General features: G+C 47.2%; 1 protein-coding gene across 1 annotated transcript; it reads left to right on the top strand.

The window, feature by feature from the left end:
- Positions 1–8,027: 8,027 nt before the first annotated feature.
- LOC309527318 (uncharacterized protein) lies at positions 8,028–12,084 on the top strand (the record flags this gene model as incomplete). Its single annotated transcript, XM_082214060.1, has 2 exons — positions 8,028–8,797; positions 10,208–12,084. The coding sequence occupies exons 1-2, from the start codon at positions 8,698–8,700 to the stop codon at positions 12,082–12,084; spliced, it is 1,977 nt and encodes a 658-aa protein (XP_082070186.1). The 5' UTR covers positions 8,028–8,697.
- Positions 12,085–17,129: the final 5,045 nt, after the last annotated feature.

Below are 17,129 nucleotides of genomic sequence, written 5' to 3'. Positions count from 1 at the left end.
AACCTTCCTCCTGACCGTTACACTGCTCCTGTCACTGCTTCCCCCTTCGGGGAGGCTAGCTGGACCTGACCTCCCCTCCGTTCCCCCACTCTCCGATAGAGGCGTGGTCAGTCCTGACTCATCTTCTCCCCCTGCTGGAGGAGACGCTGGCCCTGGCACATGGGACTCTTCCCCCCCACTACGCTCTGGTGGGGAAGCTGGTCCTGATCTCCCGCTGCTGCTTTGGGAGTCCCCGCTGGCCCCTTGTTTCTGGTGTGTCCCCCCTGGGACCCCCCTTGCCCTGACCATCGGCGCCTCCTTCTGGGAATCTTCTGATTCGCTGGAGAAGCTCATGGAATCTCTCAGGTCACTGTCATACTCCCCTACGCTGCCCTCAGATTCTCCCCCTTCGCTCTCCATTTCCTCTCTCCCCTGTGCCTCTGTTCCTGAGCCCCTGACAACAACTATTAATAAAAGCGGTGGACTCCTAATCTGGGGAACCGGGTTCGCGTCTCCGCTCCTCCACATGCAGCTGCTGGGTGACCTTGGGCCAGTCACACTTCTCTGAAGTCTCTCAGCCCCACTCACCTCACAGAGTGTTTGTGTGGGGGAGGAAGGCAAGGAGAATGTTAGCCGCTTTGAGACTCCTTAAAGGGAGTGAAAGGTGTGATATCAAGCCCAAACTCTTCTTCTTCTTGACTGGAAAGTCAAGGAGGAGGAGAGTAATGTTGTCATGATTCAATCGGCCCACTTTTTTGGATATAATGAAGAAGAGAAGAAGAGTTTGGATTTGATATCCCGCTTTATCACTACCCTAAGGAGTCTCAAAGCGGCTCACAGTCTCCTTTCCCTTCCTCCCCCACAACAAACACTCTGTGAGGTGAGTGGGGCTGAGAGACTTCAAAGAAGTGTGACTGGCCCAAGGTCACCCAGCAGCTGCATGTGGAGGAGCGGAGATGTGAACCCGGTTCCCCAGATTGCAAGACTACTGCTCTTAACCACTACACCACACTGAAGCACGTGAAGGTAATAGCAGGTACCCAATTTGCGTTATAAGGATCAGGCAGACGCAGCAATGGAGAATAAGAAGGTGAAGTTTATTGCCAAGCAATAAGGACCCAGTTTGGAATCTCTTCCAAAAGGAACTGGGACCCCGATTGACAGAAATCCTGAGGTCTTTATACCTGAGCAGATCACAGCAAATCATAGATCATGGGGCAACCATGAGACAGTCACGATATCGCCAGCGAAAATTAGCCAATTAGCAAGCTCCTTGCCATTCTTCCAGCTCCTGGTCAAGCACAGAGTTCTACTTCTGCTTTCCATTGCCTGCAGTGACGCTCCATCTAACCTCTCCCCTAGTTATGAAAGGACAGGGAGTTTTGGAGTTTTTGTGGTTTAGCTCTTCCTGTTCCAGTGGACTAATTTAGCCTGTATCTGAGGGGATTTTGCACCAGTATCTCTGATTCACATCTTCCCCTTGTTCAAGGTACACGGATGTTTTTAGGGGAAAGGTCGGCTCCTAATTTTGCTGTTTCAAGCAGTTTGCAGTTAGCTAAGGCACAGCTTCCCTTTGATTCAAAATGGATTATAAAATACTGTAAGCCCTGATTATGTGTGAGCATATATGAATATATTGATTACTGATAACTGATTATATGAACAGCATAGGGGTAGTGCTTCTTCCTTGCCTCGATAACACAGATATGAAAGAGTGGGAAAATTTATGGAAAGTAAATCTGAAATTCACAGAATGCTAAACCTTGAGGTAACATTTCCCCAAAAAATGCAATATTGTTGGTATTTGACCCCATGGAAACTTTCAAAAACGTATAAAAATGTTTTTAGTAATTTTTGGTGATGTGGAGAAGGAACAGGCACAATGTTCCATATGTGGTGGCTATGTAAAAAGGTTTTCTGGGATGACATCTATATAGAACTTTAAAAAATGTTAGATGTTTGTTTCACAAAAAAACCAGAAGCCTTTTTATCAAAGGCGCCGATATTCCTAGAAATGTAAGAGAGGTCTTTTTATACGCCACTGTTGCCGCTAGAGTCCTAATAGCGACAAATTGGAAGAGTGATAAAGTTCCTTCCAGGTTAGAATGGTTACAAGAATTGGTCTAATATGCAGAGCTAACCAAACCAACCGAAAAAATAAAAGATAATTCAAAACAAGTATTTATTTCAAAATGGGAAGTTTTAAGAAGATATCTTAAGAAAAGTTGTTGCAGCTTGAACTCGGTTACAGCATTTGAATAACATCTGTAGCTGTTTTAAGTAAGAAAAAGGACACAGGAGAAATAATATTTTATCATACAACAAGTGGATATGTTTTGCAATAAGTCAGTAATGGTGAAGAAGAAGAAGAGTTTGGATTTGATATCCTGCTTTATCACTACCCGAAGGAGTCTCAAAGCGGCTAACATTCTCCTTTCCCTTCCTTCCCCACAACAAACACTCTGTGAGGTGAGTGGGGCTGAGAGACTTCAAAGAAGCGTGACTGGCCCAAGGTCACCCAGCAGCTGCATGTGGAGGAGTGGAGATGCGAACCCGGTTCCCCAGATTATGAGACTACCGCTCTTAACCACTACACCACACTGGTTAAATGAAGTATGGAGACAACGGGAAGTCAGATGTATATTAAGAATATTTTCTTTATCAGAAAATATAGTTTTCTCTTAGTTTTATTTTCTTTGTAAACAATGGACATGAATGTATGTTTTTTTACTTTGTTTAAGTCCAATAAAGCATTTTTTAAAAAAGAAAAAAATCATTTCTATACCACTTTATATCTTAAAGTAAAAAAACTCAAATCTGCTTGCAACACATTAAAACATGAAATAAAGCAATCCAGAATAAAACACATTTATACTTTGAAGGGGGAAATTCAGATCCATCTCTGTGACATTTTGCTTTCTCCGTATTTATTTACCTACTTAAATTTTTATACCTACCCCAATGCGGAAGGACTTCAGGAAGGCAGGATGGTGTAGTGGTGAGAGTGTCAGACGAGGATATGGGAGATCGGCACCCAAATCCGGGTTACCAGACATCCCCGTTTCCCGGGGACAGTCCCTGAATTTGCAGATCTGTCCCCAAAATGTCCCCGGATTTCATTAAATGTCCCCGGGGAAACGTGGCGGCAGCGCGCTGCGCTTGGCATCCCGATGCTCATGCTCACACCAGCCCCAGTGGCGTAGCGTGGGGGGTGCAGGGGGGGCCGGCCGCACCGGGCGCAACATCTGGGGGTTAGGGTTAGGGGGCGCAAATCCACAGGTTAGGGGGCGCAAATCCACAGGTTAGGGGGCGCAAATTACTTGCCTTGCCCCGGGTGCTGACAACCCACGCTACGCCACTGACCAGCCCTGCCCAGATTCTTTCACGTAAGGTGTTCTTTTTTGGGGGGAGGGGGTGGCCTCCTCCGGCTCCGGCCTGCTTCACCATGCCCAGTCCATGATGGAGAAGAAGTGCTCCTGGATCGCTCCCAGCTCCGGTGGCTCTGATCCCAGGACCTGGGTGCTGCTGCTGCTGCTTCGCTCTTTGGCGCGGCATCAGCACCCAGATTGTCACCACAGGGCTTCTCTCTCTCTCTCTCTCTCTCTCTCTGCCCCCCCCAGCAGCCCATTCTCTTACATTCCCTACTGTTGCTTTAAATTGCAGCTGACTTCCTGTCAGCATCCCCAAGCCCTTACTCCACCTCTCTTTCCCCTACTGTTTTGAGCCTTTCCCTCACTCAAATTTATGGGGCGCTAAGGGGGCTTTCCCCCATGTCTTTTGTTCTTTGCCTCCCTCACTGTCCCCTACGGACTCATTTTTGAAACCCTGTTTATGGAAGACAATCTTACTCCCCTACGAGTGATCGCCAAAGAAGAAGAAGAAACTGTATAGAATTTTACTTGCTCCAAAATGGAAAGAAGTCCCAGCAAAGGAGGAATGGATACAAAAACTTAGGGAATAAGCAGAAATGGTGAAACTTACCCAGAGGAATAAGAAATCAAGATAACAAACTTTTTATAAAAGAACGGAAATGGTTTATTGAATTTTTACGGATAAACTGTAAACGGATAAGAACATTTGTAGGATTATTGTAATAACCTGCAGTATTATAAGTGTATATTTGTAAAGTGGATGAATGAATGAGCAATTTAAGTCGATTTGGATATGCAGAGGATACGGAAAATAAATTTAAGGAACTGCGGAAAGAGAGGGAAGAAAGTCAAGTTTTGAAATGTTAAGGTGATTGTAAATTTGATGAAATGTATAAATCTGAAAATAATAATAAAATAAATCTTTATAAAGAAAACAACCTCCATGGTTGGTTCCTCCAACCGTGGGAGAGGAGTGTTGGGCTGCACTGGGGGCCCCTGAAGGCAGTGCCTGCTTTGTGCCCCCTCAAAAATCCGCCCCGGGGCCACTGCCCTGCTGGCATCACCCTCATGCAACCCCCCCCCCCGTCACAGGGTGGTTGTGGGTATAAGATGGAGATCAGGCAGAAGAAGTGTGTATGTCGCCCGCAGCTTTTTGAAGGAAAGGCAGGTTGCCAATGTAAAAATAATGCAACATATTGGGGGTGCCAGTGAATAAGATATTGCAGGGGTCCAGGTAATCTGCTTCCTGCATAATTGATCACATGATGCAGTGCAACACCCCCCCCATTTGAATGGCAGTGCCCATCAACTTGAGGGAAGGACCCGGCCCCCACAAATATTTTATTGAGAGTGGGTTTGAAGCCCCTAGGGCTCCTAGGAAGTGGCTCCTGTGCAACATATTAAACCCCCTAAAGCAGAGAGAAGGCGGCAGTCAGATGCCTTACACCCGTCAGGGAGAGGAAGAATGAACTTAAGGAAGGACACGCCAAGACAGGCAGGTAAGCAAGCAAGGGGGAATGAAAGATGCTATGGCGCAAGGGGAGGGCGGACGCTCTTAGGTTCCAGATCTGGCCAAGTTCTTCCAGAGACGCCTTTGCAAAGCGCTGGCATCTTGAGGCTGGTCCATCTTTCCGCAAAAGCATTTGATGCCATGCGCACCCCCAACATAATGTCTGTATATGTATATATATACTCTGTGTGTGTGTGTGGGGGGGCATCGCTTTCAAGGCAATATATATTGCCGTGAAAGCGATGCCCGCGAGGGCCCCTATCCTCCAGCCAGGCTGGTTTTGCACCCAATTCTCAAATCCAGCGCCCTTCTCTGCGGGATCCGGACCCCTCCTCCTGCCTTGACCCGGAAAAACGCAACTGGGGAGGCGCGCAGGTGGTGCTATTTGGGGAGGAGAGGGAGCCAATGGGGGGGGGAGGGAATAGAGAGAGCCCGGCTGCCTAGAGAGGCCTGGGAACAGACCCTCCCCTCTCCCCCCCACCTCCCCTCCCCTCCCCGCTCGTCTTGGGTGGTCCTTCCTGATGCAGAGGAAGAGATGCGGCGCGCAGGGCGAGGGGTGAGTCGTGCCAAGGGGGAGATTTCGTGGGTGGGGGGCCCGAATACGAGGGTGTTGGGGGGCTGAGGGGGGGGGAAGGGAAGGATCTCTGGGAGGGACGCCCAGCCTTCTGGCTCCTTGAAGTCACATCCCTGCACGAGGCGAGGGGCGTCCTATCCCCCCCCCGCAGCCTTTCTTCCCTGGAAGCTGGATTCCTGCCCCCTTCCTCCTCCCAATGGGGAAGCCGGATCTTCTGGGGGATCCAAACGTGGGGCGCTGCCTTACACCGAGCCCGCCCTTCGGTCGACGTGGGGCAGAATTGCTCAGGGTCGCTGCCTTTGTTCTGGCAAAATACGCGCAGGGCGGTGAGGGGGGGGCGCGGGATTCTTTATTATTATTAATATTTGGCGCTGAATTGACTTCAAAGCGACCCATTACAATCTATTGCAGCCTAACAGGATGCCCCTCTGTGGAATTTTATAAAAATGCCTGCAGAAGACTTCGTCTTTCTTTGTGTCCTGGCCATAGTCTCTTCTAGTGTGCATGGTCTGGGGGGAGGGGCTACAGCGGAAGGGGAGCCAGGCTGGAGGAAGAGAGTTGGGGGAGGACCTGGCAGCCAGCAGAGTGGCTGGGGCGGGGAAATAATAATAATTGCTATTATTTTGGGAGGGGGGGTATTGAACTAACTGGGAGCTTGTGGCCAGGGAGGCTGCAGTGCCAAAGCTCCCATCTAACAGAGATAAAAGTAGACGCAAAAGACATGACTCTAGTCATGATAATAATAATAATAATAATAATAATAATAATAATAATAATAATAATAATAATTTATTATTTATACCCCGCCCATCTGGCTGTGTTTCCCCAGCCACTCTGGGCGGCTTCCAAAAGAATATTAAAATACTGTGATACATCAAACATTAAAAGCTTCCCTAAACAGGGCTGCCTTCAGATGTCTTCTAAAAGTCTGGTAGTTGTTGTTCTCTTTGACATCTGGTGGGAGGGCGTTCCACAGGGAGGGCGCCACTACCGAGAAGGCCCTCTGCCTGGTTCCCTGTAACTTGGCTTCTCGCAGTGAGGGAACCGCCAGAAGGCCCTCGGTGCTGGACCTCAGTGTCTGGGCTGAACGATGGAGGTGGAGACGCTCCTTCAGGTATACTGGACCGAGGCCGTTTAGGGCTTTAAAGGTCAGCACCAACACTTTGAATTGTGCTCGGAAACGTACTGGGAGCCAATGCAGGTCTTTCAAGACCGGTGTTATATGGTCTCGGCGGCCGCTCCTAGTCACCAGTCTAGCTGCCGCATTCTGGATTAGTTGTAGTTTCTGAGTCACCTTCAAAGGTAGCCCCACGTAGAGTGCATTGCAGTAGTCCAAGCGGGAGATAACTAGAGCATGCACCACTCTGGCGAGACAGTCCGCAGGCAGATAGGGTCTCAGCCTACGTACCAGATGGAGCTGGTAAACAGCTGCCCTGGACACAGATTTGACCTGTGCCTCCATGGACAGCTGTGAGTCCAAAATGACTCTCAGGCTGCACACCTGGTCCTTCAGGGGCACAGTTACCCCATTCAGGACCAGGGAATCCTCCACACCTGCCCGCCTCCTGTCCCCCCAAAACAGTACTTCTGTCTTGTCAGGATTCAACCTCAATCTGTTAGCTGCCATCCATCCTCCAACCGCCTCCAGACACTCACACAGGACCTTCACCGCCTTCACTGGTTCTGATTTAAAAGAGAGGTAGAGCTGGGTATCATCCGCATACTGATGAACACCCAGCTCAAACCTCCTGATGATCTCTCCCAGCGGCCGTATGTAAATGTTGAAAAGCATGGGGGAGAGGACAGAACCCTGAGGCACCCCACAAGTGAGAGCCCAGGGGTCTGAACACTCATCCCCCCCCCACCACTTTCTGAACACGGCCCAGGAGGAAGGAGCGGAACCACTGTATAACAGTGCCCCCAGCTCCCAGCCCCTCAAGACGGTCCAGAAGGATGCTATGGTCGATGGTATCAAACGCCGCTGAGAGATCCAGCAGAACTAGGAAACAGCTCTCACCTTTGTCCCTAGCCCGCCGGAGATCATCAACCAGTGCGACCAAGGCAGTTTCAGTCCCATGATGAGGCCTGAATCCCGACTGGAAGGGATCCAAATGGTCCGCTTCTTCCAGGCATGCCTGGAGTTGTTCAGCAACCGCTCGCTCAATCACCTTGCCCAGGAATGGAAGATTTGAGACTGGGCGATAGTTGGCCATCGTGGCCGCATCTAAAGATGGTTTTTTAAGAAGCGGTTTAATAACCGCCTCTTTCAGCGGGTCTGGGAAGGCACCCTCACGGAGGGAAGCATTCACCACCCCACGAAGCCCATCGCCCAGTCCTTCCCGGCTAGCTTTTATAAGCCAGGATGGGCAAGGATCCAGGAGACAGGTGGTTGGTTTCACTCGTCCAAGCAGCCTGTCCACATCCTCGGAGGTAACAGATTGGAATTGATCCACGATGATTCAAACATAAAAGTTGGCACATCTCTTACAAATACCAAACAGAAAATGAAAACATTTTTCAGTATCACTAACTACAGAACATACAACAAGAATGAAAGTATGAAACAGAACTGTTCTCCACATCCCTGGCATGACAATGGTCTCACATGGCAAGGTATGTTAGGGAATTGCAAGTTGGTTTCCTTAGGTTTTATCCCCTTTGAACCCACGTGGATTCAAAACTCAAAAGCCAATCAGTTCTTTAGATTAATTAGCAACTCGCCAATGGTTAGATAGAAGAACAATAACTCAGGCTTCTTAGGAGCCTCGACAGCCGAATCCTGTTTATCAAAAGGCCTTGAAGATGAAAAGCATTCCCAAAGCCAGACCAGATTCTTTGAGTTGTAAATTAAGCTTCATAACCTTTTTCACACAGAAAGGGCATCTAAGATAGCCAGGTGTCAAGACTACAAATCAGCTAGGAACCTCCTTCCTGCAGATGGAGAAGATAACTTATTCACACTCTTTGAGATAGAAAGTCTGCAATTAAAGAAGCAGATACACATTCCAAGAATTCTACAGCGTTTGGCTTTCCCATAATGCTCTTCTTTAGCATGAGCCAAAGTTTTACCTTAACTAAGAGCCAGTGTGGTGTTCTGGTTAAGAGTGGTATTCACCTAATCTGGTGAACCGGGTTCGCTTCCCCGCTCCTCCACATGCAGCTGCTGGGTGACCTTGGGCTAGTCACACATCTCTGAAGTATCTCAGCCCCACTGACCTCACAGAGTGTTTGTTGTGGGGAAGGAATCTGTAAAGCTAGCGAGGATGGAAGGGGGAAGATGGACAGTTGACCTGGTCAGGTTGTCTCCTGCATCCCTCCTCACAGCCTCTGAGCGTTCCGTCCCAGGGACCTCCGAGATATCTGGTGAGTCCCAGGGGAGGGGAGATGGGGACATAGATGGATGGGGCTGGAGAGGTACTGGGGCTTGCTCATTTTGGGGGTGGGATGAGGCAGGCAGGCAGATGGAGATTGAAAAGGTGAGCCCCTTTTTGGGCTCCTCCACCTGCCTTCCAGCGCCTTTGACATCTGCAGGCAATTTGAGCCAGGAATACGTCACAGCTCCCCGGCCACCGCGATGTATTGGCGCCAGTACTGTGCTCTGAATGCCCTACCAATGTCAGAGAACTCGCTGATCCATTGCGCAGCACTAGAAGCCATGATTCTTTAAATTACCTGATCCTAATTTCAGGACTGATTGCTGATGGGGCCTCTGTGTTTTGCCTTTTTTTCTTCTTTTAGGAATAACTTTTCCTTTTAAAAACAAGGATCATATAAGACTATATGATACAAATATGTAGACTAAATAAATTTGCAGGAATAACATGTCGTTCCTCGTTGCTGATCAGTGTATGAGTTTTGGGTTCATGAATTGGTATAAATTGAAACAAAAAAGGGTAAACAGCTGAGAACAGAGAACATTCAATATCACATAGCCGAATTCCTAGTCAGAATCTCTTGTGGCTGTTGGGCTTAGATTAAGTGTGAGTAATAGTCGTTTTCCATCTTCTCTTACCAATTAAACTATACAGAGTTGGTCTCCTCATGAAAATGAGTGGAGATTGCCGAGGGAGGGAGTCAGGCTGTGCCCTGGCCAAAGGCCTGGTGGAACAGCTCTGTCTTGCAGGCCCTGCGGAAAGATGTCAAGTCCCGCAGGGCCCTGGTCTCTTGTGACAGAGTGTTCCACCAGAGATGACTGACCTTGCATATGGGGTGGATTCCAGGATTGAGCCAAATCAAATCTATCCCAAATAAAAGCCAAGCAATATGTCAGTTAATATCAGCCAACAAAGGCAGTGAAAACTATTGTAAGGCCTCACATCTAACTTCAGTCCTTCCATTATCACAAGTATTCATTAACTTTGTTCAGTATTGGATGTGAACCACGTCCCCTTCGCTCTGAGTGGGGTTGGGGTCCGGGGCAGCGATGCATAGTTAGCACGACTTACCCTAACGTGGCAGTGCATTGCTGGGGGAGGGGTCAGGTGGTGGGTTTGATGGTTCTGTGTCATCTGCGCCCCGGTCACAGTATGCTGGCAATGGCACCCCATTGTTTTCAAGAGAGTCAGGCACCCCTCAGGCATGCTCAAATGTTGGGGGATTGAAGATGCCACACATCTGCAATGCTGTTAATTTAGACTTCAAGGCTGTCCTCTTGAGGCTGAAACGGAGCACTCTCAAGTCTCTTAGTGAGTTGGGGGGGGCGGGGAACTCTGTTCAATAATCTGGAGCTCCATTTCTTCCTGAGGCGATAATTATCTTTTCTCTTCATTGCAGTTGGTGATGAATGGGAAGGGAAGAACAAGGGGGACTGCAACAGAATCCACATATCAGAGAAATCAAATAAATATTCAGAGTATGGAGAGAACATCAGCCAGAGCTCCCAGTCCACCTCCCATCAACGAAAGAGCTTCATTCGGAGGGATAGCCTCACTTCACATGAAAGAATTCACAGAGGAGAGAAATTGTATCACTGCTTAGAATGTGGAATGAGCTTTAATCAAAGCATACATCTCACTTGCCATCAAAGAATTCATACAGGGGAGAAACCCTATCAGTGCTTGGAATGTGGAAAGAGGTTTCGTCAGAAGGGGGTTCTCACTACCCACAAAAGAATTCATACAGAGGAGAAACCCTATCAGTGTTTAGAATGTGGAAAGACCTTTAATCAAAGCTCACAACTCACTTCCCATCAAAGAATTCATACAGGGGAGAAACCCTATCAGTGCCTGGAATGTGAAAAGAGCTTCAGTCACAGGCAGAGTCTCACTTCCCATCAAAGAATTCATACAGGGGACAAACCTTTTCTGTGCCTGGAATGTGGGAAGAGCTTCAGTTGCAACTCAAATCTCACTTCCCATCAAAGAATTCATACAGGGGAGAAACCCTATCAGTGCTTGGAATGTGGAAAAAGCTTCAGTCAGAGGGTGGGTCTCACTTCCCATCAAAGAATTCATACAGGGGAAAAACCCTATCAGTGCTTGGAATGTGGGAAGAGCTTCAGTCGAAAGGACAGTCTCACTTTGCATCAAAGAATACATACAGGGGAGAAATCCTATCAGTGCTTAGAATGTGGGAAGAGCTTCATTCACAGACAACATCTCACTTCCCATAAAAGAATTCATACTGGGGAGAAACCCTATCAGTGCTTGGAATGTGGGAAGAGCTTCAGTCAAAGTTCCAGTCTCACTTCCCATCAAAGAATTCATACAGGGGAAAAACCCTATCAGTGCTTGGAATGTGGGAAGAGCTTCAGTCGAAAGGACAGTCTCACTTTGCATCAAAGAATACATACAGGGGAGAAATCCTATCAGTGCTTAGAATGTGGGAAGAGCTTCATTCACAGACAACATCTCACTTCCCATAAAAGAATTCATACTGGGGAGAAACCCTATCAGTGCTTGGAATGTGGGAAGAGCTTCAGTCAGAGCAGCAGTCTCTCTTCCCATCAAAAACTTCATAAAGGAGAGAAACCCTTTCAGTGCTTGGAATGTGGAAAGAGCTTCAGTCGAAAGGACACTCTCACTTTTCATCAAAGAATTCATACAGGGGAGAAATTCTATCAGTGCTTGGAATGTGGCAAGAGCTTCACCCACAGTCGGAGTCTCTATTCCCATCACAAAGTTCATACAGGAGAGAAACCACATCAGTGCTTGGAATGTGGAAAGAGCTTCAGTGAAAGCAGCAGTCTCACTTTGCATCAAAGAATCCATACAGGGGAGAAACCATATCAGTGCTTGGAATGTGGGAAGAGCTTCAGTCAACGCCCCCATCTCATAATCCATAAAAGAATCCATACAGAGGAGAAACCATATCAGTGCTTAGATTGTGGAAAAAGCTTCAGTCACAAACAACATCTCACTTCCCATCAAAGAATTCATACAGGGGATAAACCCTTTCAGTGCTTGGAATGCAGAAAGAGCTTCAGTCACAGCCAAAGTCTCACTTCCCATCAAAGAATCCATACAGGGCAGAAACCCTTTCAGTGCTTGCAATGTGGAAAGAGCTTCAGTCACAGACATCATCTCACTTCCCATCAAAGAATCCATACTGGGCAGAAACCCTTTCAGTGCTTCGAATGTGGGAAGAGCTTCAGTCAGAGCCACAGTCTCGCTTCCCATCAAATAATTCATACAAGAGAGAAAACCTCTTAGTGTTTGGAATGTGGGAAGAGCTTCAGTCAGAGTGCCACTCTCATGGCCCACCAAATAATTCATACAGAGTTGAAAGCATATCAGTGCATGGAATGTGGATAAAATGTCACTCATTAAAAAAGTCAATTCAAGAACTCACAGCAGGGTGAATAATCAAATGGTAGATTCGGAATCTAGTCCAACTCCCGCCAATGCAGAAATCTCATTTCAAGCATCCATGACAGATGACCATCCAACTTCTTCTTAAATACCTCCAATGAAGGAGAGTCCACCCCCTTCTGAGGGAGTTCCTTTTCACTGCTGGCTCTTGCTATCAGAAAGTTCTTCCTGATCTTTAGGAGAAATCTCCTTTTGTGTTGCTTGAATCACCTCTTCAGATTCCTTCATGACCTTGAGAAGGATTTCTGTAAGTCTGAGAATGTCCAGGGGATTGGACCATGCTCTATATTCGGGGGGAAACCCATCGAGAGGAGTCCGATATAGGGCTTAAGTCATTTTGGCATTGGTCGGATTGTCATAATTACAGACATACTTACTGGTTTGAACAGAAGTGATTCTTATTCCAGGGGAAGTGGTGACTGTGAGATTACAGGCGCTCTCGCCAATATTGTCCAAACGTCCAGTAAAACTTTGACACAGCAGACCAATAGTTTACCCGCTAAGTTCGACGTATTGGGAGGATAGGTTTAGGGCCGTGTGGTATTGCTTCATTGTATGTGGGGTCCCTATAAAGGGAACTTCTTCCTCTAGGTGGGAGGGAGACTGGTCAATTTACCATCAGTTGAATGTAACATTTAAGTCAGATTTTTAAAAACAGATTTGCAGAACAAAACTCACAGTTTGAAAGGGAGTTATGAAGCTCCAGGGTTAAAAGTATCTAAAATGTATAACATATTATCTGAGTGGGACACAAAGAATGCAATGATGAAATCATCAATGAGAAGCTGGGCCAGAGGTGTAGGACACAACATTGACTTTGCTTTATGGGAACAACTGTGGAAAGCAAATTTAAGGTTTGCATCTAGCTAAATGCTAAGGGAAAACTTCATGAAGATGATGCAGAGGAGTCAATCAAGATCATCAAGGGTCTGAAACCAAGCCTTATGAGGAGGGCTTGAAGGAACGGGGGTGGGGGCCGTATCTATTTCAAGTGAAGTTTGCCGAAATCTACGCTTGCGACATGGGCTGTCATAAGTCCAGAGTTTCCCGGACATTTCAGCAATTTCCGCCCAGACGCTGCTTACAATTCTGGACATATGGCAACCATATCTGTATACAGTGGTTTTCAAACAGCTTAGTTTCTGAACAACTTTGAACTCAAATGCTGCAAACCTGGAAGTCAGTGTTCCAGCTTGTGAACTTTGCTTCGGAAGCCGAACGTGCTCCTGAGCTTCTGTTTTCACTGTTGCGCTGCTAATTTGTGTTCCCCTGCATTGTAATCAAAGCCTTCTTCTGTTTTCACTGTTGCGCTGCTAATTTGCACCCCCCCCATTGTAATCAAAGCCTTCCATTTCTGATTGCAGTGTTCTCAGGTGATTGTTGTTGTTTTGTTGTTTATTCGTGGCCGACTCTTCGTGACCCCCTGGACCAGAGCACGCCAGGCACTCCTGTCTTCCACTGCCTCCCGCAATTTGGTCAAACTCATGCTGGTAGCTTCGCGAACACTATCCAACCATCTCATCCTCTGTCGTCCCCTTCTCCTTGTGCCCTCCATCATTCCCAGCATCGGGGTCTTTTCCAGGGAGTCTTCTCTTCTCATGAGGTGGCCAAAGTATTGGAGCCTCAGCTTCACGATCTGTCCTTCCAGTGAGCACTCAGGGCTGATTTTGGAGCTTATATCTGGTGCTTTTGTTTTTGCTAAAAGAAATTGCGTTTTTATTTGGCTTTTCTTGTGTGACTGTGGCTTGTTCTTCATTTTTGATTGATTGTGTGACTGCGGCAATGTATAAAATCCCCCATCCAAACAATGTCTATCATCAGTGCAGGTAAGAAAAAATAATAATTTTAATTTTAATCTACAGTACTGTTTTCTTTATTTTGTAGTAGAGTACATTGATTATTGCTTTCATTTCATGGATCAATGGTCTCATTAAATAGTATAATTCATGTTAAGTTGCTGTTTTAGTTGTTTTTAAAATTCTGGAACGGATTAATCTGTTTTGCATTACTTTCTTTTTTAAATTTTATACAGTTCAGGATCTTTTGAATACATATATTATCTCCTTCCAATTTTTAAATTTCCCATACAATTTTTAAATTTTCCTCCTCTTCCCCCCCCCCATAGCCATTGGAAGGGTTCAAACAATTACCCTCAGCCACAGGCATAGCGTCTTTCGTTTCCACCGAATGTCTTTTGTTCCAGTAGTTTTTATCCATTCAAGATAGGGGTTCCCTCTGTTCCTTATTGTGGTGTTGTGGTGGACTTGACCTTCCACGTTGATTCCTGTGACACGACTGCAACCATGTCCGACTGAATAAGTTCAAACAAATAAGTATTCCATGCCTCTAGTATCCATTTTCCTCTCTCTTTCCAGCCTAAAGCTATCGTTGCCTTTCCCGCTAATATCATAGCTTTAAAGGTAAACTGGTCACCTTTCTCTATTGCCATGTTTCCAAGTATACCCATTGTCATGAAATCAAAATCTATTGCAAGCTTCACTTTTAAAATTTCATTAATAATCTTTAGGATTTTTTCCCAGAATTCCTTTACCTCTGGGAATTCCCAGTACATATGGGAAAACCATCCCTTGACTTGTTTACAGTGCCAACAGCTAGAATTCAATCCTGCTACCATATTAGCAAGCTGGGCTGGAGTTCTGTACCATTTTAGAAATAATTTTAATTTCAGCTCTCTAAATTTGCTTACTTTAATCTCATCTGTTCCTTTCATTATCCTTTCGACCGTTGATTCACTAACTTGTTCTTCCTTACTCCACATCTTTTTCATAAGTTGGGTTGTCTGTTTCTTATTTGTAATCATTCTCTTATAGATTTTACTTATCATTCCTTGTTTCGTTTTTTCCATTTGTTTGTATAGTTCCTCTATTGGCTCTTCTAAACTCCTATTTCCTGTCTCTTGGACTTTGGAAATTTTGTTGTATAGTCCTCCAATTTCTAACCAATATTGGTTACCTATATTCTCTGTTACTTCCTGCAATGACTTTAAGGACTCACCTCTATACATGCCTTTAACTATATGATATCCCAGATTTTCTTCAAAGTCTGATATACCTTCTGTTGCAGCTTCTCTCTAGAACATTTAATTATTACATTCCTGGGGGATTTTCTCCCCTTAGGCCCTCGGCAGAGATGGGCTCGTTCCACATCTTCTGCCTTCAAACTAACTCCTTGAGTACTACTACTAATAAAAATAATAATAATAATGATTTATTATTATTTATACCCCGCCCATCTGGCTGGGTTTCCCCAGCCACTCTGAGCGGCTTCCAGCAAAACACTAAAATAAAATAAGATATTAAACATCAAAAGCTTCCCTAAACAGGGCTGCCTTCAGATGTCTTTTAAAAGTTTGGTAGTTATTTTTCTCTTTGACATCTGATGGGAGGGCGTTCCACAGGGTGGGTGCCACTACCGAGAAGGCCCTCTGCCTGGTTCCCTGTTACTTGGCTTCTCATACCGAGGGAACCGCCAGAAGGCCCTTGGCGCTGGACCTCAGTGTCCGGGCAGAACGATGGAGGTGGAGCATAGACAGGTTCTCAAAGTTTCTTCCAACTCTTTAGCCTGTATTTCTTCCGGAATTCCTCCCAAAATCGTATTAGCTCTTCTCTGGGGGTCCGGCAATTCTGACCCCCGTTTAGATAGCGTAGTTACTTTTTTTCATCTTCCTGGGCTAGCTCTTTAGCTTGAATTGCTTATTGCTTCACCCCCTTAATTTTGACTCCTTCAGGCATTACAATAATATAAATCCTAGTTAAAATATTTTAAAAGACTTCCACCGCATTCACCGCACGTCTCTTCGTTATCTTGCTCGCCTTTACATCTGTTCTTCAATCATTTCCCTTCCTTAGGTTCTTTCATAATCCGTCAAATATTTATGTTCTCTATATTCTTCACAAGGTTAGTCTAAGCACAGCCAAACTTTCGTATTTGAGCCCTGCTTGTATAAATATTCATTCATTCATCGGCTGGGTGAGGACTGCAGGGCCTGCTCCCTTCCAGGGCCTTTTCCAACTGGCCCAGGGGGCGTGGCCCAGGCCCTTTCTCCCGGCTATAAAGGGACTCCTGCTGCAGGGAAGCCTCGGACCATCGGCTGGGTGAGGACTGCAGGGCCTGCTCCCTTCCAGGGCCTTTTCCAACTGGCCCAGGGGGCGTGGCCCAGGCCCTTTCTCCCGGCTATAAAGGGACTCCTGCTGCAGGGAAGCCTCGGACCATCGGCTGGGTGAGGACTGCAGGGCCTGCTCCCTTCCCGGGCCTTTTCCAACTGGCCCAGGGGGCGTGGCCCAGGCCCTTTCTCCTGGCTATAAAGGGACTCCTGCTGCAGGGAAGCCTCGGACCATCGGCTGGGTGAGGACTGCAGGGCCTGCTCCCTTCCAGGGCCTTTTCCAACTGGCCCAGGGGGCGTGGCCCAGGCCCTTTCTCCCGGCTATAAAGGGACTCCTGCTGCAGGGAAGCCTCGGACCATCGGCTGGGTGAGGACTGCAGGGCCTGCTCCCTTCCAGGGCCTTTTCCAACTGGCCCAGGGGGCGTGGCCCAGGCCCTTTCTCCCGGCTATAAAGGGACTCCTGCTGCAGGGAAGCCTCGGACCATCGGCTGGGTGAGGACTGCAGGGCCTGCTCCCTTCCAGGGCCTTTTCCAACTGGCCCAGGGGGCGTGGCCCAGGCCCTTTCTCCCGGCTATAAAGGGACTCCTGCTGCAGGGAAGCCTCGGACCATCGGCTGGGTGAGGACTGCAGGGCCTGCTCCCTTCCAGGGCCTTTTCCAACTGGCCCAGGGGGCGTGGCCCAGGCCCTTTCTCCCGGCTATAAAGGGACTCCTGCTGCAGGGAAGCCTCGGACCATCGGCTGGGTGAGGACTGCAGGGCCTGCT

This window comes from Podarcis vaucheri (genome assembly GCF_965113315.1).
Source record: "Podarcis vaucheri genome assembly, chromosome: 2".
Lineage (NCBI taxonomy): Eukaryota > Metazoa > Chordata > Lepidosauria > Squamata > Lacertidae > Podarcis > Podarcis vaucheri.
This window is presented reverse-complemented; position numbering and strand designations above follow the sequence as displayed.